This window comes from Bactrocera dorsalis, chromosome 2, assembly GCF_023373825.1.
Source record: "Bactrocera dorsalis isolate Fly_Bdor chromosome 2, ASM2337382v1, whole genome shotgun sequence".
NCBI classification, from domain to species: Eukaryota; Metazoa; Arthropoda; class Insecta; order Diptera; family Tephritidae; genus Bactrocera; species Bactrocera dorsalis.
Genome location: NC_064304.1, coordinates 76,255,147 through 76,277,013, shown reverse-complemented (window position 1 = coordinate 76,277,013; position 21,867 = coordinate 76,255,147). Strand labels below are relative to the sequence as shown.

Genomic DNA, 21,867 nt, shown 5'->3' with positions numbered 1-21,867 from the left:
TCGCCTCACCGATTCAAGAAAACTCTGAATCGTCATTAGAAACATCTTAACAATTTTAGGACTCGTCTCCAAGCGGTTCATGACGCCATAGTAGATTCTGAAGATTCAGATCTGCCACATAGTTTTAAATCATCAGCTTACGATATTTATGAAAACTCCTGAGACAAATATGAAGAAACGAAAGCTATGATCTCCGATCAATTAAAGCTAATAAAAGCAATTGCACCTACTCCACATCCGAGAGTAGAGCTGCCACAAATAGACGCACAAAAGGCTAGTTCAGGCATGTGACACAGAAATATTTTATGGAAGTTATGTCCCGTCCTTCCAGGACATGTTCACGGCCGTGTTCATAAAGCATCCTAAATTATCACAAGCGCAAAAATTGTGTCACCTCAGATACAAAACCAAAGGTCAAGCAGGCGTAATAGTCAAACAGTTCGCTCTTAATGACGAAAATTTTAATTTTGCTTGGGAAGCTTTAAAAGCAAGGTACGAAAAAGAAAGAATACTGGTCGATAAACAAGTAACGACGTTATTAAACTTGCCTAAAATTCAGAAAGAAACAAGTGAAAAATTCATCAAATTAGAATCCACTGTTTCGAATTGCTTGTCGATTCTATGGGCACAAAATATCCCCACATAAAGCTAGGACCTTATTACAGAGGGTCGAGAACGCGTTCACGACGAATCACATTCAGCATGGTCATCAACTGGTGATCAACACGTGAATAAAATAAAGGAATTAGCGCTAGATGTTGAAACGGCTATTAAGAGTCAGAGAAAATGAAAGCATGATTGGTTCAAAAATCGTGGCGTGAGTGTTATGCGTCATTTGCGCGAAGTTATTCGTAAAAACCAGCTGGAATTATGGGCAACCACTCTTGGCTTTTGCACCAGGATAATGAACCATCCCTTACTGCATCAATTAATATCGACCAATATCGTGACTCAAACGGCGCTCCGGGGGAGCAGCTTTTGGTCAATTGAAGACATTAAACGTTAATCGCTTTGGGCAATGAAGACTATTCCGGAAATTTACTTTAACAACTGTTTCCGGGATTAAAAAAAACGTTGGCACAAGTGTATTGGGAAAAGAGGGATTACTTTGAAGTTTTGAAGATATAGATTTTGAAGAATAAATTATAAAAGTATGAACAAAATCTTTCTATTTTTATATTACAGGTATCCCTCGAATAGCACGGTACTTGAGTTGCACGAAATCTCGAATAGCACGGTAAAAATTGCGACAACCCTCGAATAACATGGGGTTCGAATTACACGAAGCCGCGAAAATTCCTTTTAAAAATTGAAATTTAAGGATCCTCTACCTCTTCAAGGAAAAACAAATCAATCTTTGGAGAGTGACAGTGGTTGAACATATGTAATTTAAAAATTATTGCGTTTATAAAGTTTTACCTTTTAAATTTCAAATAACACGATTTCGAATAACACGGAACCAATTGACCGTGTTATTCGAGGGATACCTGTATATACCAACTGGAAGGTCCCAAGGGTAACGTAATAAAAATATAGCAATTCGTTTTTAATGGGGTATTCTACTCTAGAATTTTGAAAAATTCCATTTTTTCACATATTTGAAGTTTAGACCCTTAAGAACATATCATTCAAAGGATTTTTAAAAATTCAAATTATTTTAAGAGCTACAGTTACTCTAGTGACGCAGTACCTAGCCCGGTAGGTAGGCAGACTCACTTTTTTAAACGCGTTTTTCTCGAAACTACTTTTTTCCACACGGTACCAACATTATCTCAAGTTCTATACAACCGATTTACTTGAAATTTTGTGTGAATCTTCTTTATATAATCCTTTATCTTTATATAATCCTTAATCCTTTGTTTTTAATATTTAAAAAAAAATTCAGGAATTTCAAAAAAAAAGCGTAAAAAATGATTTTTATTTTCAGGCAGTTGCCATTTTCAAATTTTTTTTTCGTGTTCCCTGAGGTAGGGACTATAACAGCATTCTTACTGATTAAGAATTTCTTTTGATTTTTTTTTCAGACCACCAGGAGAGTAAGGATCAATGTCACCAGCATGCGCCATTTTTTTTTAGTTTGATATCAATATTAAACCTATTGTTTGTCAAATAATCAATGTTACCTTATCGACATCGTTTGTAAATGAACTAAAAGAAAAAAGTGAATAGATTATACCCAAAAAAGGATTTTGCAGTTGACTATCGGAAAAAATCTTTCTATTACCCGCCACTGGCGTGTGTCAAATTTTTTTTCTCGTAAAACTCCTTTTAGCGTAGGTTCAAAAAAATAATCCTGGTCGGCCCAACACCTGAGTTTCAAGTTTTTTTCGTGTAAAACTCCATTTTGTTAATTTTCCATTCTAATGCAATCTTGTTAGTTTGTTAAATATATTAGTATGGTAACACTGGTTATTTGAATGTGTTTCTCTTTCGTTATGGTTGAGTAAATAGAATTGAATAAGTTAAATACTGAATTTAAACTATTTTACACAATATATATATAAAAAATAAAATAACATTCGTTCGTTGTTCGTGGTTGTGTACGGTTGATTTTTTTATATCGAGCGCACATATACGTACTCGCTGCATAACTTCTCGTTACTTGGTGTACACGCAATTTAACCTAGCTTTGACATTTTGAGCTTCAATTCGTTACACTTTCCATGTGTTTTTTATACTTTTCATTATAAAGTTAAATCCACAATTTAAACGGGTAAGAAGAACGTAAATTCTTTCGCCATGCCCCCTGGGGACGACAGGCTGGGGGATAATAGGTTTGCACTATTATCCCCGGGTCCTAAAAACAAGAGGAAAAAGCCAGAAAATTCAACGCTGAAATTCTTCCCGGAATTACCTATTTCTAAGAAGGATGATCCCAAGTACCTCGTAATCAAATCACAGGACGCCAGAAAACCTATTGCATCCACTTCCTGCTTTGCAGTACATAAAGGTATACAGGCCATAAGCAAAGACATTAACAAAATCACAACGCTTCGTGACGGCAGCCTACTTCTTTTGGTCAAGAACCAAAAAATCGCTGACAAATTCTTACAAATCAAACATCTTCCCGGAGCTGGTGCTGTTGGGATATCTCTTCACAACTCTCTGAACTCAGTAAAGGGTACAATTTACGCTCCATTTATCTGTCAGCTTGCTGATGACGAAATAATTGATGGTCTAAAAGATCAAGGAGTATCCGATGTTCATAAATTTACCAAGATGAACAATGGTGATCGTGTACCTACTAGTGCTTTATTATTAACTTTTGATAAATATTTTTTTATTTATTTTATTTTATTTTATTAAAGCTTACATAATAAACAAATTATTATATAAACTATAGTACGCAGCACTAGCATCATAGGCTTTCGGCTGACTGGTGGGATAATAGTTGGGTTCATTAAAAGCTGAGCAGGATCATCATTGTTGATAGAGATTATATAAGCTGTCTTCCATATTGTCTTTTTTAAAAAGGCAGTCCAGATTAAGGCAATATGTTTTTATCGGAGATGTTGGTAACAAATAGTCTTTTTCTTACATATTGACAATGTTGCTTAAATGAATACTTAGAGTCTAATTTTAAGCCTAGGAACTTAAAACTATCTGTACAGATTAAATTTATATTATTAACGGTAAGTGTGGGTGTATTACAATGATGTTTCTTACAAATATGTAATAACTTAGATTTAGAGGAAGAAATTGACGTGCCCGAAGAACCGAACCAATGGAATAAGAGGGATAAGATTTTAGAAAAGGAAGACGTAACAACGGACAAATAGGAGGAATTAGAAAATAATACTAAATCATCAGCATAGTTTTGGTGACTGATATTAGGGATAAAATTGTACTGATTTTGAAGAGCAAATTCTAAGGCTATATCTTGCGGATATAGTAGATTGCCACGAGGAGAATTGAGGAGAGAAATCGGAAAAAAGAAGGTTAAACTAGTGAACTTTTGAAATAACTTAAAGTGAAAGATTCATTAGGAGGGGAATAGGCACAAATAATGATGAGTTTATAAAAGTTGGAGTTCGATGTAATTATTAAGTATCCGTTCATATTCCACTGAAGGATGGATAACGTGGAAAGAAAAATAAAGAAAAAATAATAATGTGAGGTTATGGGAATTTATTGTTCCATCAACGAGGGTGGCGGAGATGAAAGGGAGGAGGAAGTTGGATGGGTGTTATGAGCAAGAGGGGAGATGGCAAAAGATGCCAGGGGAGATAAGGTGTGTGAGGAGGGCGATGAGATGTGGGAAAGTGGAGAGAAAGATGGGGAGGGGGAAGAATCCAAGGATGGAGGGTATAGAAGAGGGGAGTTCTTTGAAGTTTCTGGAAGTTCTATGTGATGCAATGGATTGTTGGTGGAGGATGAATCGTTGTTAGTTTTTGTTGTTGTTGCGTTATTATTGAGGTTAGAGTTTATTGATATTGAAGTATTATCTTTGTTATTAGGATTTTTTGAATTTGTATTTATATCATTGTTAGTTTGCATTTTTGCCACGTTGGCGAAGGAGGAGGGGGATGGGGTGGAAGGAAGTTGATTTTTATACATGGTAATGGCGTCACGCATGGTACATTTGTGTATAGTTTTAATTTTTAATATTTCTTTCGATTGAATAAATTTAGGGCAAGCATTTGAGGACGAGGGGTGTTCACCTGCGCAGTTAGCGCAGTAAACTCTGGTGCAATCAGAAGGAGGAGAGTGGTTAGGAGGAAGGTTGCAAATGACACAGGAAGGAGTTTTTACGCAGTGTTTAGCGGTGTGTCCTAATAGCTGACAAGTTTTGCAGCGCATAGGATTAGGGTAGTACGGGCAGACATCAAGGGTTCTCCAGGCTACATCAATTCTGTTAGGAAGTGTATATTTATTGAATGTTAATAATACGGCACCAGTAGGTACACGAACGCCTTTAACTATTTTGTTAAACTTGTGGACTGCAGAGACACCTTGTTCCACGAGACCTTCAATTATTTCATCGTCGCTAAGTTGGCAAATAAAGGGGACATAAATTGTGCCCTTGACTGAGTTAAGGGTGCTGTGAAGAGCAACCTCAACAGCACCTGCACCGGGTAGATTCTTAGTAGAAAGGAATTTATCAGCAATTTTTTGATTTTTTACAAGGTGGAGTAGGCTGCCATCGCGAAGTGACGAGACGTTGTTAATATCTTTACTGATAGATTGAATACCTTTATAAGTCGCGAAGCAGGAGATGGAAGTGATAGGTTTACTGGCATCCCGCGACTTAATGACGAGGTATTTGGGGTCATCCTTCTTTGTAATGGGGAGTTCCGGAAATGGGTCCAACGTTGTTTGTTCTGGCTTTTTTCTTTTAGTCTTCTGGGCTGAGGATAATAGGGCAAACCTATTACCACCCAGATTGTTGGCCCCAGGGGGCATTGTGAAAATATTACTTCTTATGTATGCAAAAATTTATAAATGTAGCACCAGTTAACAATAAGAAATAAATACAGCGAGAAATTAACAGTAAAAAAGTTATTTGTGCACAACTGTAAAGTAGCGTTATAACACAGACACCACTAGAATGACCGCGAGAGAAAAAGAAAAATGCGACCGTACGGTTTGACAACTCGGTTGCGACTGTTTGATAAATATACTTTACCTAGTCGTATTGAAGTTGCCTGGTGTAATTCATCACACTTAATGCGATTTATGTATCAGAATTTTGTGAAATTATGAATACTCTGAAACATGGCAGTTGGAGATTTATATTCACGGGCGGTTCAAAAAAAATCCAAACCTCTTTTGCGGTCGTTAGCGAGAAAGGAAAGCCAATTTCATATGGACTGCTTTTCCCCTTTTGTTCGATATTCATTGCTGAAGCCACTGCGATTTCCATGCTGTTCTACATGCCACAAAAAGCCTGGGAAAATATGTAATATGCACCGACAGCTTATCATGTTTCCAAGCCAATCAAAATTGCAACAACCACACTAAAATCATCATTTCAATTAGAGAATATCTTATTATACATATATGAAAATAAAATAAAGATAATGTGGGTTCCAAGCCACACTGGGTTATCCGGAAATAACGGAATTACGCTGATGTATTAGCAAAGAATGCATCCAACACGCCCACATTTACATTCAGTTTCTTTTTGAAATCTGATATATTCCGACTCATACACCAAAATAGGCTCTCTAAATTGGCACTTGATTGCGTCTCATATAACCACCATTATTCAATAGTTAACACAGCCAGAATCAAACCGCTATACCCATCAACATTTGAAACTAATTTTATAGATCCGATTTCCCTCCTTTCCAACGCTACCGAAGAAAATATAAAAAACCATCTATCGTTTTCTTAAAGAATCTGATCTATTGAGGAGAATTTAAGCCAACACATTTATTCAACGGACAGCTGATAGCCTCTGAAGCTAGCGCTGCATGTTTTTAGGTTGTACATATGTTATTAACATTGTATAAGCTTTTATAAGTAAATAAAAAATAAAAATATTAAAATAATTGAGTAAAAACGAATTGGTAGCGACATAGTGAATATAAAAATTCAAAATATAAGTGCAATATGAATTTTAAATCGAAAAAATACGTACTTAAAATAGTGGTAATTTTCAATTTTAAACGCAAATATCTCGAAAACTATTGGTTGCCGGCTATATTTACATATACTTTTGAACTAGAGAATATTTTCTGTCCGATCATACCCACTTTATTCCTGAAATCGGAACGGTATTTCAAGCCCGACCCATATACATATTTGCATAAAAAGTAATTTGTTTTTTATACTTACTTTGTTATCATTTTCAACTAAGCACAGAAAGACAACGTCTTCTCGTAATAACCGTACTGCAGTATGTAGTGGATACTTTGTTTTGCTTTTTAACATCTTATATAATAGTGCACCGGACATATGTTCAAAATCTTGTGAAGCCAAATCGTCCCAATGCGATGAAATTAAACTTGAGCAATATTCAAGTAGAGTCATAGCTCCAATTTCTTCAGCAACACAATAAAATTTTACACATGACCGAATATTAGCAGATACCACTAACGCACGTTCACACAAGCCCATTAATCCCGGTAATTTAAAGCAATGAGCCGCCCGCAATAATCCCAAAGCAATTTGATCGTTTTCCAAATCAGCAATATCAGTATATATCCATCGAAGTAGAGCAATTCCGATATCCTCCTTAAAATTACTCCAATCAAGTTCATTTCTTGAATTCAAAAATTCTTGGCTCCATGCGTCAGATCGCGATTGCAGTACAAATTTGTGGGCCGGTATGTCTTCAACGCCAATTCTTATGCATATGTCAGAATAAATATTTTTCTTATAAAGGGAAGCCACAGTCATAAGTAGGCGAGATACAAAACTGCTAATAATAGTGTCATCTTCCAGTTTTAAAGCCACTTCATTGTATTTTCTTTCAAGCTGTGCATACTCTCGTTGCAACTTAGTGTATTCCTCTTTTAAAAGAGATATGTTCTTTTCCAATTTTGTAATAATTCGCTTATCTTCGTTGCCTGCAATTACAATTTAAGTTAGTATTCAATATATTTGATAACAAAATCGAATTACTCATTTTGTAAACGCTATCAAGGATTGTAAACATAAAATAAAATGATATTGTTTATATATTCAAGTTAGTAGTTTAGTACAAAAATGAAGAAATGCATTTCCAAATACTGGGTAAAACTTTACGAAATAATCGTTTTCGTTTGTACCATCCCTTTAGGAAAGCAATAGGTAATACCATGTGCCGACCGACACTTAATAACGTGATTAAAAAGGTTATTTAAGCTGTTAAAAAGGTTATTTCAATCATCTTTTGCAAAATTTCGCCATACATACATATGTATATACTTGTTACCGACCGATTCTATACTGTGATACAGTCAAAGGCCTTTAAAATTGAGATTTTAAAGTAGAGACAATTTTTGTGACTTGAGACGATATTCCAATTCTGTAAGTAACAGCCACAAAATTTTCTCAACTGAAAACAACAACAACATTCAGCTATTACATTTCATTATTTAGAGATTTATTTACACTTGAATAAAAATAAATATGTTGATATTAACCGTACGATTCTGTACTGTGATACAGTCTCAAGTCTCTTAATTTGAAATTTTAAGTTAGAGACAATTTTTGTGACTTGCGACGAATTTACAATTCGGTAAGTGACAGTCACAAAATCTATTACATTTCGTTATTCAGAGATGTTTTTACACTTGAAAATAAATATGTCGATAACAAATAATAAATTTTCTATAACATAGTCAAAAAACATAATCATCAATAAAAATAAAAATATATGTTGACTTTGTTTCATAATATTTACGAAATTTATGTAAAATTGATTTTTTTTTTCATCTTTTCGTGTTTGAGTTGCTTAGAATATATAAAGAAACGACAATCGATTAATATCTATGATGATCTCTATTCAATATATTCAAAATGGCAGATAACATCTGCTAACTACCAGGTCTCAATATTTTGAGACTAACGCTAGAGACTGTTTAGTGAATAGTAACTAGTCTCAAATTGAGACTTTGCCTCAAAATGTCTTAAATAGAGACTAGAGACTGGTTACAGAATCCCGCTATTAAATACATTTTTTATCAAATCTATTTACAATAGGGGTATTCTCTTGTTCTTGCAAAACCCTTGCACGGTGCACGAATTGCAGAATTTTCCACTTGGTGCAATGGCACAACAACATGTTTATTTTCGTGCAATGACACGTAAAAATATAATTGCAACCCTGTTGTTGCTGTTATTTTCCATAAAGACATATTACGCCGTAAAATGGTTGAGGACGAAAAGTTTTAAATAGATTTTATAATTTCTACTAAAAATGAATACAGAATGTGCGCCAAGTCAAAATAGTCATTCTCAATAAATGGATCGAATCAGAAGTTCATATATCACTAGATTTTGTAATGGGTGCACTCTTGGCCTTGGGCATTTGTTATCAGAACATAATCATTTGCGAATTGATGTCGGTTAGGTAGGTTCGAACTGATATCACAGTATCACGAAACGAAGCTGAAGAGTTAACCCCGTTTGTCACGGCAGACGAACTATTGGCAATGGCAAAGAAAATCAAAAACACCAAATCGCCTGGATTGGATGGCATACCAAACAGAGCTCTGAGCCAAGCCATAAGCTCAAAATCTCGAGTATTCGCTAAAATGTACAACGCTTGTTTAAAGGAAGAGGTATTCCCCGACTCTTGGAAAGTACAGCATTTGGTTCTGCTCCCAAAATCAAAGAAAGCACTTGAAGAACCTTCATCGTACCGACCTCTGTGTATGCTCGACTCAATAGGTAAAGTGTACAAAATATGATAATAAACCGCTTGGAGTTATTAATCCAGAAAGCCGGCGGATTATCAGAGAGACAATACGGCTTTATAAAAAATAGATCCACTATTAACACACTACGAGAAGTCGTTGATACTGCGAAATGTGCAGTAAGTGGCAAAAGATGGAAAGGTGGCACAGAAAACACTGTGCGCTGATTACCCTGGATGTCAAGAATGCGTTCAACTCGGCAAAATGGGCAGACACAATCAAAGCCCTGTATGAAATGCGGGGCCCTGGATACCTCATAAACATAATAACAAAACAGAAGGCTGATTTTTGATAAGGACGAAGGCACCAAGAACTACTCCATCTTGAGTGGTGTACCCCAAGACTCAGTGCTAGGCCACTATTATGGAACCTTATGTACGACGGGGTGCTAAGAAGACAGAAACCAACAGATATGAAACTAGTAGCTTATGCGGATGATCTCGTGGTGGTAGCAGTAGCCAAACAATGAGCCGGCCTGAGAAATAAATGTAATGAGTGCTTAAATGGTCCACCCCAATGGTTCTCTTCTGTGAGTCTGAAACTGGCGGAGGAAAAAACAGAAGTTTTACTCATACGCACTAGGAAGATAGAAGAACGAATAGAGCTCACTATAGGGGAGTGCGAGATTAATTCGCAGCCGCAACTGAAGTATCTGGGAGTAATATTGGATTCCAAATTGAAATTTAAAGAACACCTGGAGTATTCTTCCGCGAAGGCAAACAAAATTTATAATGCCCTTTCGAGAATGATGACCACTAGAGGCTGTGTGCGTTCCAGCCGGCAATTCTTAATAGCAAAAGAAATGAGTTCCGTAATACTGTATGCGGCCCCAGTATGGATACAGACAATGGATATAAAAGCGTATGCGAAACAAATAATTGCAGTGCATAGGCTTTCTGCAATTTGGGTACTGAGTGCTTTCCGGACTATATCAACCGACGCTGCTGAAGTATTAGCCAGCATACCGCCCATTAACATCCAGGGAGACGAACTCGAGCGTTTATATCAGTTATCAACGACTAAAAGAGTATCGGCAAGGACAAAGGAGAGAAACAAGAGCACTAAAATGTTGCAGAAGCGGTGGAATTCCTCATACAAAGGGCACTGGACTCATTGACTTATACCGGACATTCACTCGTGGATAGATAGACGACATGGGTACCTAGACTTTCATCTGACCCAAATACTAGGTAGACATGGATGCTTTAGAAGCTACCTTTTCAGATTCCACAACGACTTTAGTCCGAACTGTCCGACGTGTACAGGGTATATGGAAGACTCTGAACATGTATTATTTTATTGCCCTCGATTTTCGAATACAATTTCGAATAAAAACCGCACTCGGTGGTAGTTTTACGGACGATAATTTAACCACACTCATGTGTCAGTCGACTGATAAATGCAAAGCTGTCAGCGAAGCATCAGCATTCATTATAACCAAACTGAGATCTTTTCAACAGACTAGGCGTCCGTAGGCCCGCGCAATAAAGAAGACTTAAACGTCTTCTCCCTCCCGCGAAGTAATACTGAGCCGGTGGTTTCGTGAGAGAGCCTTGAGTTGGGAGTTTAGCGGTTAGGTTTAGCGGATCTCGAATACACACTGCGAGCATCTTCTTCTTAAATAGCGTAGACACCGCTTACGCGATTATAGCTAAGTTAACAACCGCGCGCCAGCCGTTTCTTCTTTTCGCTACGTGGCGCCAATTGGATATTCCAAGCGAAGTCAGGTCCTTTTCTACTTAGTCCTTCCAACGGAGTGGAGGTCTTCCTCTTCCTCTGCTTCCCCCGGCGGGTACTGCGACCAATATTTTTAGAGCTGGAGTGTTATCGTCCATTCGGACAACATGACCTAGCCAGCGTAGCCGCTGTCTTTTAATTCGCTGAACTATGTCAATGTCGTCGTATATTTCGTACAGCTCATCGTTCCATCGAATGCGATATTCGCCGTAGCCAACGCGCAAAGGACCATAAATCTTTCGCAGAACTTTTCTCTCAAAAACTCGCAACGTCGACTCATCCCTTGTTGTCATCGTCCAAGCCTCTGCACCATATAGCAGGACGGGAATTATGAGCGACTTATAGAGTTTGGCTTTTGTTCGTCGAGAGAGGACTTTACTTTTCAATTGCCTACTCAGTCCGAAATAGCACCTGTTGGCAAGAGTTATCCTGCGTTGGATTTCCAGGCTGACATTGCTGGTGGTATTAATACTGGTTCCTAAATAGACGAAATTATCTACAACTTCAAAGTTATGACTGTCAATAGTGACGTGAGAGCCAAGTCACTAGTGCCACGACTGTTTGTTTGATGACAGGAGATATTTCGTCCTGCCCTCGTTCACTGCCAGACCCATTTGCCTTGCTTCCTTGTCCAGTCTGGAGAAAGCAGAACTAACGGCGCGGGTGTTAACGCCGATGATATCAATATCACACTTAAGCACACTTAAATTAGTATCGTTGGGCATGCTTTCGTCCGACCATATTTTAAAAAGAAGCTGATGCATGCTCCTTATCAGCTCTTCGCCGCCGTGTTTGAATAGTTCGGCCGGCAATCTGTCAGCTCCTGCCGCTTTGTTGTTCTTCAGGCGGGCAATTGCTATTCGAACTTCTTCATGGTCGGGTAATGGAACATCCGCTCCTTCATCATCGATTGGGGAATCGGGTTCGCCTTCTCCTGGCGTTGTGCGTTCACTGCCATTTAGCAGGCTGGAGAAGTGTTCCCTCCATAATTTAAGTATGATCTGGGCATCGGTGACTAGATCACCTTTGGGGGTTCTACACGAGTATGCTTCGGTCTTGAAACCTTCTGTAAGGCGCCGCATTTTTTTGTAGAATTTTCGAGCATTACCTCTGTCGGCCAGCTTATCAAGTTCTTCGTACTCACGCATTTCGGTCTCTTTCTTTTTCTCTCTGCAAATACGTCTCGCTTCCCTCTTCAACTATCGGTATCTATCCCATCCCGCACGTGTTGTGGTCGATCGTAACGTTGCGAGGTAGGCAGCCTGTTTTCTCTCCGCTGCGACACGGCACTCCTCGTCGTACCAGCTGTTCTTTTGCACTTTCCGAAAACCAATGGTGTCGGTTTCAGCTGTACGTAAGGAGTTTGAAATGCCGTCCCACAGTTCCCTTATACCGAGTTGTTGACGAGTGGTCTCAGAGAGCAGGAGTGCAAGCCGAGTAGGGAATCGTTCGGCTGTCTCTTGTGATTGCAGCTTCTCGACGTCGAACCTTCCTTGTGTTTGTTGGCGTGCGTTTTTTACTACACAGAGGCGGGTGCGAATCTTAGCTGCAACAAGATAGTGGTCCGAGTCGATGTTAGGACCTCGGAGCGCACGCACATCTAAACCACTTGAGACGTGTCTTCCGTCTATCACAACATGATCGATCTGGTTGCTTGATGAATCTTCTTATGCTGGAATCTAGTACTACAGATAACCATATTTCGGGCCCCGGCGAAGTCGATCAATCTCAACCCATTTTGGGGATGTTTCGTCGTGGAGGCTGAATTTGCCGACCGTTGTGCCAAAGATACCTTCTTTGCCCACCCTGGCGTTATAGTCGCCAAGCACGATTTTGAAACGTGGCGGGGGCATCTCTCATAAGTGCGCTCCAAGCGCTCATTAAAGGCATCTTTGGTCACATCGTCCTTCTCTTCCGTCGGGGCGTGGGCGCAAATCAGCCATATGTTGAAGAACCTCGCTTTGATGCGGATTGAGTCTCTCTCCCACCACGAATCCAACACCAAACTTGCGCTTCTTAATATGGCCACCGTAGTAAATTCCACAAGGACCTACTCGTATCTGTCCTTGTCCCGTCCATCGCATTTCTTGGACGGCGGTGATGCCAGCCTTTATCTTTACGAGGACATCAACCAGCTGGGCAGCGGCACCTTCCCAATTAAGGGACCGGACATTCCAGGTGCATGCTCTCAAATCATAGTCCTTATTTCGTTTGCCATGGTCGTGATCAAAAGGGTGGTTTTTCATCCGAGGCTATTGTTGGCTTTTCGTTGGGAGTGTTTTTTTACGTGGCGGGTCCCTAACCCAGCGCACAACCCTATGCAGGGGATGTTTCGCCTTCTCACTTTAGCTCGCCTTCAAACGGATGTTCTTAGGCTTCCCAGAGGATACTTGGTCAAAGACCGGAAGTCGTGAGCTGCTTGAGTCATATGTAAAAGAATCGTTTCTGGCCACTCTGAAGTGAATGGCGATCAGAGAACTTTCCTCACTTGCGTGAACTTCTATGCATGACTCCATCCACTGCGCGCATCAACATTCTTTATTTTATACATTCGATCTTACGGAGTCACGGCACCTCCTTTGATCTCCCAATAAAAGCAACTAATTTTTGCGATCAACTAATCACATATACAAGAACAAACAAAAAACAATAATAATTGACATAGTTCAGCGAATTAAAAGACAGCGGCTACGCTGGCTAGGTCATGTTGTCCGAATGGACGAAAACACTCCTGCTCTGAAAATATTCGACGCAGTACCCGCCGGGGGAAGCAGAGGTAGAGGAAGACCTCCACTCCTTTGGAAGGACCAAGTGGAGAAGGGCCTGGCTACGCTTGGAATATCCAATTGGCGCCACGTAGCGAAAAGAAGAAACGACTGGCGCACTGTTGTTGTTAACTCGGCTATAATCGCTTAAGCGGTGTCTACGCCAATTAAGGAGAAGAAGAAGATTTTGGAACGAAGTCCCCTACGGCAGGCTTGGAGAAGATAGGGATTTTGCTGCGGGACCTAAGTGAGAAAAGGTGATAGTAAAACCGAAAGATATAACCCGTAAGAAATAATCCGTAAGAAAAAGACTGTAAGATCGCTAGTTATAGCCTACCTTTAGGGTTTGCAAAATAATTAGGCATGAAAATCTGTAACATTATTGTGGATGCAATTTAGTTTTGGGTGAGAATTGTGCTTGCACTAAGTACGTTTATGGGGTGTTGAATTGTAGCATATTTTTTGGCGCAGGTTGGTTAATGGTTTGAGTTTTTGGTATAATGCTCAAAATTTAGTATTTAACTTTTATTTTAGCGAAGAATTATTGGCAGTTCCTTACGGCAGACTTGGAGGAGATAGGGATTTTGCTGCGGGACCTAACTGAGAAAAGTGAGAGTAAATCCGTAAGAAAAAGTCCGTAAGAAAAAAGTATTAATTGCATACTTTTGAGCGGGCTCTAAGTGTTCGCTCACCTGCACATTTGTTCACCATTGAAAAAGTTTACGTTGCGCTTTTGTGAATTAGCTTTAGAGCTTTGAATGTGACATTGTGTTGCCATATTCTTTCAATTCGTTTTCCTTAAAAAGTATAATTAATTGAAAACAATACATATTGGAAGGAAGTTTTTTACGGCAGGCTTGGGGGAGATAGGGATTTTGCTGCGGGACCTAACTGAAAAAAGTGATAGTAAAACCGTAAGAAAAAGACCGTAAGCTCTTCGAGCTCAAAAAACTATTTAGAGGTATCTTTGTTTGAGACCCAGGATCTTAGGCCCCTGTCACAAAGACTCCGAAAAGCGTTTTGTTTCCGGAAAGAAAAAATTAATGAAATGATGACGCTTCCCTCTTTATCTCATCTTTATCGACTTCCAAGAGGCGTTCAATACACTTCATAATCTCGAATGCATTCGATAATAGAGTGGTCCCCTTAAAAATAATTGATTTAATAAGACGGTCTACTCTGATGTGGGCCAACGTACTTTGTAAGAAAAAGAGCTCATTAATTGAATAAAACCACCTATACGATGGTAGAGAGTCTACTTTATAGACTTGTCTAGGTCCAGAACTAACCATATCTCAAAATTTAAGTTTTTATTATTAAAAAAAGAAAACACCGAACACTTATAAATGTGGTAGTTGCAGATTGTTGGGAGGATTAAAATCATTTGTATGGGCACATCCCAATCTTTTGAGTTTTGTTCACCTAACGGTTATACGTATCACTTAAAACTAAGCGAGATAGATGTAGCACAAGGAATGGCAGTAGCTAAGGGCACCTGTGGGTACAACCTTTTGAAAAAGTAGGCGTGACCCCGCCGCCTAATAATGTACATAGCTCTTAAACCACTTAAGCTACAACAACCAAATTTGCTAAGTATAAATCTTATAAGAATTTCTATCGACCAAAGTGAATGAAATCGGCGGATAATCCCGCTGATTTCTACTAAAAGCACGATAAATTAATAACTAAATACGCCAGAGACCACCAGGATGGTATGAGAAAGCTTTATGGGAGCCGGTTTGAAAATTAGACGATGAGTGTGGCACCGCCAGCATTTTGTTGTAATCCCATATCTCGGGACCTGACTGACCGATTTCGACAAAATTTAGTACGTGGCATTCTTCTTACATTCTTATGTAACGTTGTAAAAAAGGACGAAATCGGACAACAACCATGCCTACTTCCCATATAGCACAATTTTAAATTCCACTTGATTCGTTCAGTTTCCAGTACACAAATCAAGTAGCTATGAATATAACTGGATACAACTTTGCACAATTAATATCTTTAGTGTATGCCATCTTATGACAAAGAATTGTTTAAATCCAATCAAAACTGTTCAAGCCCCCAGGAAACCGTATATTTAGACCCCGGTACCTATTTTCAGATTTTGTTATGTTATGTATTCTTGTAATGTTAAAATAATAAAAAATTTATATTAAACTATTAATTTATATTTTTTACTCATACACCGTCGAACTGTCATCGTAACCGGTTGCTTTTCGCTCTGTGCTTATTGAGTTTGTTAAAACGGTATAACGGTTTGTTCTGCGTTTATATTACGCTCGTGCTTTGTTTGTGATTTAATTTTTTATCGTTTTATATCTTTTCAATCACTTAATTTCTTAATTTGTTAAACTAAAATTCGCGTTTACTATGGCCCCTGGGGCCACCAAATTAGGGGATAATAGGTTTTCCCTATTATCTCCAATAATGAAAAAGAAAAGAAAAAAACCAAATCCGATCCCGTTAGACCAATTTCCAGAATTACCAGTCTCAAACACGGATGATCCAAAATTTTTGGTCATGTCATCGCTGGACGACAACAAGCCACTTAATTCGTTATCATGCTTCGCTACGTATAAAGGTATTCAAGCAATCAGTAAGGAAGTAAGTAAAGTTACTGAGCTACGTGATGGTAGCCTACTGCTCTTTGTAAATAACAACAAAACAGCTAGCAAATTTCTTTCTGCAAAAATTTTACCTGGCGGAGGTCATATCAATGTCAAGCTTCATAATACTTTGAATACGGTTAAAGGCACCATATACGCCCCATTCCTGAGTAACTTATCAGAAGAAGATATTGTTGATGGTCTTAAGGAGCAGGGTGTTTCTGCTGTACATAAGTTTTCACGAATTGCTGACGGCTCCCGTAATCCTACGGGTGTAGTTTTATTAACTTTTGATAAATACAAACTTCCTGAAAGAATTGATGTTGCCTGGAGGAACCTCACTGTCCGTCCGTATTACCCTAATCCTATGCGTTGTAAGCAATGTCAATTAATTGGCCACACAGCAAAATACTGCCGTAATTCACCTTCTTGTGTCTCATGCAACCTCCCTTCCGATCATACCCCACCTACTGAATGTAAGAGAATAATGTGTGCAAATTGCTCGGGCGACCACCCGGCATCATCTAATACTTGCCCTAAATATCAACAATCCAAAGAAATATTAAAAATTAAAACTATTTATAAATGTAGTATGCGTGAAGCTGTTACCAAGTATAAAATTCAATTTTCTCATACAACTTCTAATGCAAACTCTTTTGCCTCTATAGCTAAAATTTCTAACAATACTAATCAAATCAATAATGAAACAACACCTTATAACAAATCCAACAATCCTACCAAAACTAATCTAACAACAACTACAGACATCAATTCATCTAAACAATCCCTTCCAACCCATCCTACCTCCTCTTCTGTCACTTCTCCTTCCCCTCTCTTTTCCCCTTTATCCATCTCTGACTCTCCTCTCAATATCCTTTCCTCCTGTCCTATCACACCCTCCCCCACCCTCTCCTGCTCGCAAGATCCTCTTGCATTACCCAATTTTCCTTCTTACAATGAAGACATTTAGTTTAAATAAAATATTCGTAGCTTAACTTTTTTTCTTTTATAAGTTTACATATGATATGATTACACTTCTTCAATGGAACATTAACGGTTATGTTAATAATTATATTAACTTAGAGTTACTTATGGGATCGTACAATCCATCTATTATCCTGTTGAATGAAACTCACCTATCTTATAATGCCTCAGCTTTTACCCCTAGGGCTTATGTGGGATATTTTATTAATCTCCCACATAACACCACCAACAAGCAGGGAGTTGCCATCCTAGTTAAAAGAAATCTACCTCACGTATTACTTCCCATACCCCTTTCAATTTTTTCTTCTGTAGCTATTGAGATCCTCGCCCCCTATAAAATTTCAATCATCTGTGCTTATTCCCCTCCTGATCAATCATTTTCTACTACTGAATTTTTAAATCTTATTCCTTCCGGTTCAAATCCTTTTATCTTGTGTGGTGACTTCAATGCTTGGAGTCCCCTTTGGGGCTCTGCTTCGGCTAACTCCAAGGGACGTAGCATTGAGGATGCCTTACTAAGATCCAACTGCATTGTTTTAAATGATGGTTCCCCCACCCATTTTTCCACTCACTCTACCTTCACTAATATTGATCTTTCCATATGTTCTGCCTCCCTCTCCTCAAAAATATCCTGGTGTTGTATTGATGATCTCCATGGCAGTGATCATTTTCCCATCCTTTCCAAAATATCTACTTCTCGCCCTCATTCATTTTTTAAGCCCAGGATTCGGTTTAAAACTGATTCGGCTGATTGGGATGGGTTTGAAGAAGCCTGTTTATCGCATTCACGTTATTTCCCCTTTTCTTCCAATATAAATCAAGAGGCTTCTAGAATCCAAAAAATTATACGTTCTGCTTCTAACTATTCTTTTCCCCTTTCTTCTTCTAAACCAGTCAAGCTTGCTCCTCTTTGGTGGAATAATGAGCTTTCTGCACTAAGAAATCTGAAACAGATCGCATGGCATCAATTTAAACGTTTACGTTCTAGTGCAAACTTAATAGCTTACAAAAAATCCAATGCATTTTTTCGCCATAAAGCTAAGGCTGCTAAGGATCATTGTTTCCGAGAATTTACGAATAATATCACTTCTTCTTCGGATTCTAGAAAAATCTGGACTGATATGAAAAGACTTGCTGGTTTATCACCTTCTTCTCCTATCACTTATTTAAATACTTCTCGGGGCACTCTACTATATCCCAAAGATATAGCCATAGAGTTTGCCACCCACTTTTCCAATATTTCTTTGGACTCCAATTTCTCTTCTGATTTTTCCTCTAGTAAACTTTCTTCTCTTTGCTCTCCTTACCTTCCTCCTTCCACCTTATCTCAATCAGCTGAATATTTAGATGCCGATATATCTGAACTTGATTTTAATTTAGCCCTCTCGTCAGTCAAGGGCAAAACTCCTGGCATTGATAAAATCTCTTACCTTATCATCAAGCACCTTCCTCCATTCCTTATATCCCGTCTAGTCAAACTTTACAATAGTATTTTTCTCAGTGGCAACTACCCTGTCCTCTGGAAGACTAGCGCGATTATTCCTATTTTAAAACCTGGTAAACCTCCTGGTGTGGTCAGCAGTTATCGTCCCATTTCCCTTCTTCCTTGCCTTGGTAAATTGATTGAAAAGATTATTGCTACTAGACTCGCCTGGTATGCTCAATCTAATAATCTCATTTCGCACAACCAAGTTGCGTTCAAGAGGGGGCAGGGTACGTTGGATGCTCTCCTGCACCTTGATCACTTTATCTCTGATACTCTCTCCCACAAAAATCATGTTTCTATTCTTTCTTTAGATTTCCTAAAAGCATTTGACAGGATTGGGATTCATGTAGTGTTAAGACAGCTTAGTAGGTGGAGAGTGGGTTCTCGTATTTTTAACTTTGTCAAATCTTTCCTATCCAACCGTAAATTAAGTGTTATCATATCCAATGTTTCATCCTCTGTTCTACCATTAGATAATGGTACCCCACAAGGGTCACCGCTCTCGGTGATCCTATTTACTATTGCATTTGATGAAATCAGTACCATTCTATCAGATTTTGTTACTATCCGGCATCAGATTTATGCTGATGATTTAATTTTATTCTCAAAAACTTCAAATTTGACTTCAGTAACAATTACTTTCTCTGAAATTTTATTGCGTCTTTCTCGTTGGTCCTCTACTTCAGGCACATCAATATCTTTTACTAAATCGAAACTTTTTCATATTTGTAAAAAACATCAATGTACTATCCCAACGCTCACATTTGATAATACAAACATTTTGTGTACAGATAGTATTAAGTTCCTTGGTATTGTATTCGACTCTAAGTATACATTTAAGAAACATTGTCAGTATATAAGAAAAAGACTTTTTGTTAATTTAAATATTATTAAATACCTCTCATGTAAGCGCTCACTCATCGGCTCGGCTTTACTGGTCAACGTCACTAAAGCCCTCATCTCATCTGTAATTAATTATGGCTTGGAAATTTATGGACATCATTCTAAGAATCATCTAAAGATGCTTGCTGCGCCCTATCATTCTTCAGTTCGTTGTTCTCTTCGAGTGTTTCCAACATCGCCAATTAAAAACATACTGACGGAAGCTGGCCTACCTTCTCTAAAAGATGCAGTGGAAGATAGCTTAAATAAGCTTTATTCAAAACTCATACTCAGCACGAACTTTACTATAAAAAAGGACTTTCAATCATCACTTTGCAGAAAGAGGTCTCCTAAAATACCGTCTTCTATTTTTAAAAGTGCTTTGTTTGCTAAAACCAATGAGTTGCCGCTTAAAATATTGCTGCCTTGCAGTAAATATATTCCACCGTGGAAAGTAAATGAATCTTCTTTCATTAGTGATCTTACTTTTCTTCGCAAATCCATCACTCCAAGCACTGTGTATAAATCTCGATTTTTGGAATTATCTGCGCACTTCAAATCTTTTGATTGGCAGTTTATATATACTGATGGCTCCAAATCGTCGCATACATCTTTTGCTGTAGTTGATGATAACCAACAAAGAATATCGTATGGTTTATTATTTCCATTTTGTTCAATTTTTACCGCAGAAGCTACGGGTATTCTCAAAGCTGTCCAGTATGCCCAACAAAACCTTGGTAAATTCATCATCTGTACAGATAGTCTATCGTGTTTTCAAGCTTTAAAAAACCGCAGTAACTACAATGACGTCATTATTGGCATTAGATCGCTGTTGTTTTCGTTAGCACATAGACTAAAAATAATGTGGATACCCGGTCACTCTGGAATCATTGGAAATACTTTTGCGGACTCGGTGGCTAAGGAGGTGTGCATCACTCCAACAACTACATCTGCCTTGTTTGTTAAGAGTGATATAAAACGGCTTATTATTCAACAAAGATCCACTAAATTGGCGCTTGATTGGATGAATTACAGACACCACTACTCTAGAATAAATTCAAATCGTATCAAACCATCCTTTCCGTCATCGCTTTCATCTAATTATATCATTCCATATATCAGACTTCGCATTGGCCACTCCATTATCACACACGCTCACATACTAAATGGCACTCAGATCAACCAATGCCCATTTTGTGATTCAGATTTAAATCTATTGCATCTACTGCAACATTGTCCAGCACTTCAAACTCATAGAATGTCAAACTTCAACAATACTGATCCAATAATTTTATTGATGGATCCCTCAAGCAACAACATTTCGAAAATCTACAACTTTTTGAAAGACAGCGACCTTCTTCGACGCATATAACATAACCAGTCGGCCGAAAGCCCATGTTGCTAGTGCTGCGTATTTTCTTAAGTTTGTATAATAATTGTATTATTATGTAAGCTTTTATAAAATAAAAAATAAAAAAAAAATATTTTTTACTTGAAATTTCTGACTCTAGACTAAAATATTCCCTTAACATCGTATTGGATATAGTAATAGATAAGGCTACACGCGGAACGGGAGGAATAAGCTGGGGTCAAAGTAGAAGTTTCGAAGACCTAGACTATATGGAGACATTATATGTTTAATAACACACACCTTTGCAAAAAGAAACCCATTCTCTGGGACAAGAAACTGCAGCGAAAGTAAGCCTCGCCTAAATTAAAGAAATGCGTATAAACACAACCTATACCTAAAACTTCCAAGTCTATTGTAGAGAACTTGGAAATGTGAAATTCTTTTAGTTACTTGGGCAAATTATAGGCATGCACATTTGATTTTACCAAACTTGACTTTTGGACTTTTGTTATTATAGTTAATAATTTGATTTACAATTTTTTTTATTTTACGTAATTCATTATTTCTTAAAATACTAAATTTTCTTAATACTTATCTGTACTTAAATAAAAACTAATCAGCAAAATTTTAGAGAAAAATCAAGACAACCTACATCAAATTAAGCACAATTTTTTTTGCAAATTGTATCGATTCTACATTAGCC

The 21,867-nt window shown here is 38.0% G+C and overlaps 1 protein-coding gene across 1 annotated transcript in view; it reads right to left on the bottom strand.

Annotated features, from left to right (window-relative positions):
* Positions 1 to 7,748, bottom strand: part of LOC105225175 (rabankyrin-5) — a 144,673-nt gene extending 136,925 nt beyond the window's left edge. The window contains exons 1-2 of the mRNA XM_049449860.1: positions 7,570 to 7,748; positions 6,781 to 7,514 (exon numbers count right to left, since the gene is read on the bottom strand). Of these exons, the coding sequence (XP_049305817.1) occupies positions 6,781 to 7,514; positions 7,570 to 7,603 (768 nt within the window). The 5' untranslated portion in view covers positions 7,604 to 7,748. The remainder of the gene's footprint in view (positions 1 to 6,780; positions 7,515 to 7,569) is intronic.
* Positions 7,749 to 21,867: the final 14,119 nt, after the last annotated feature.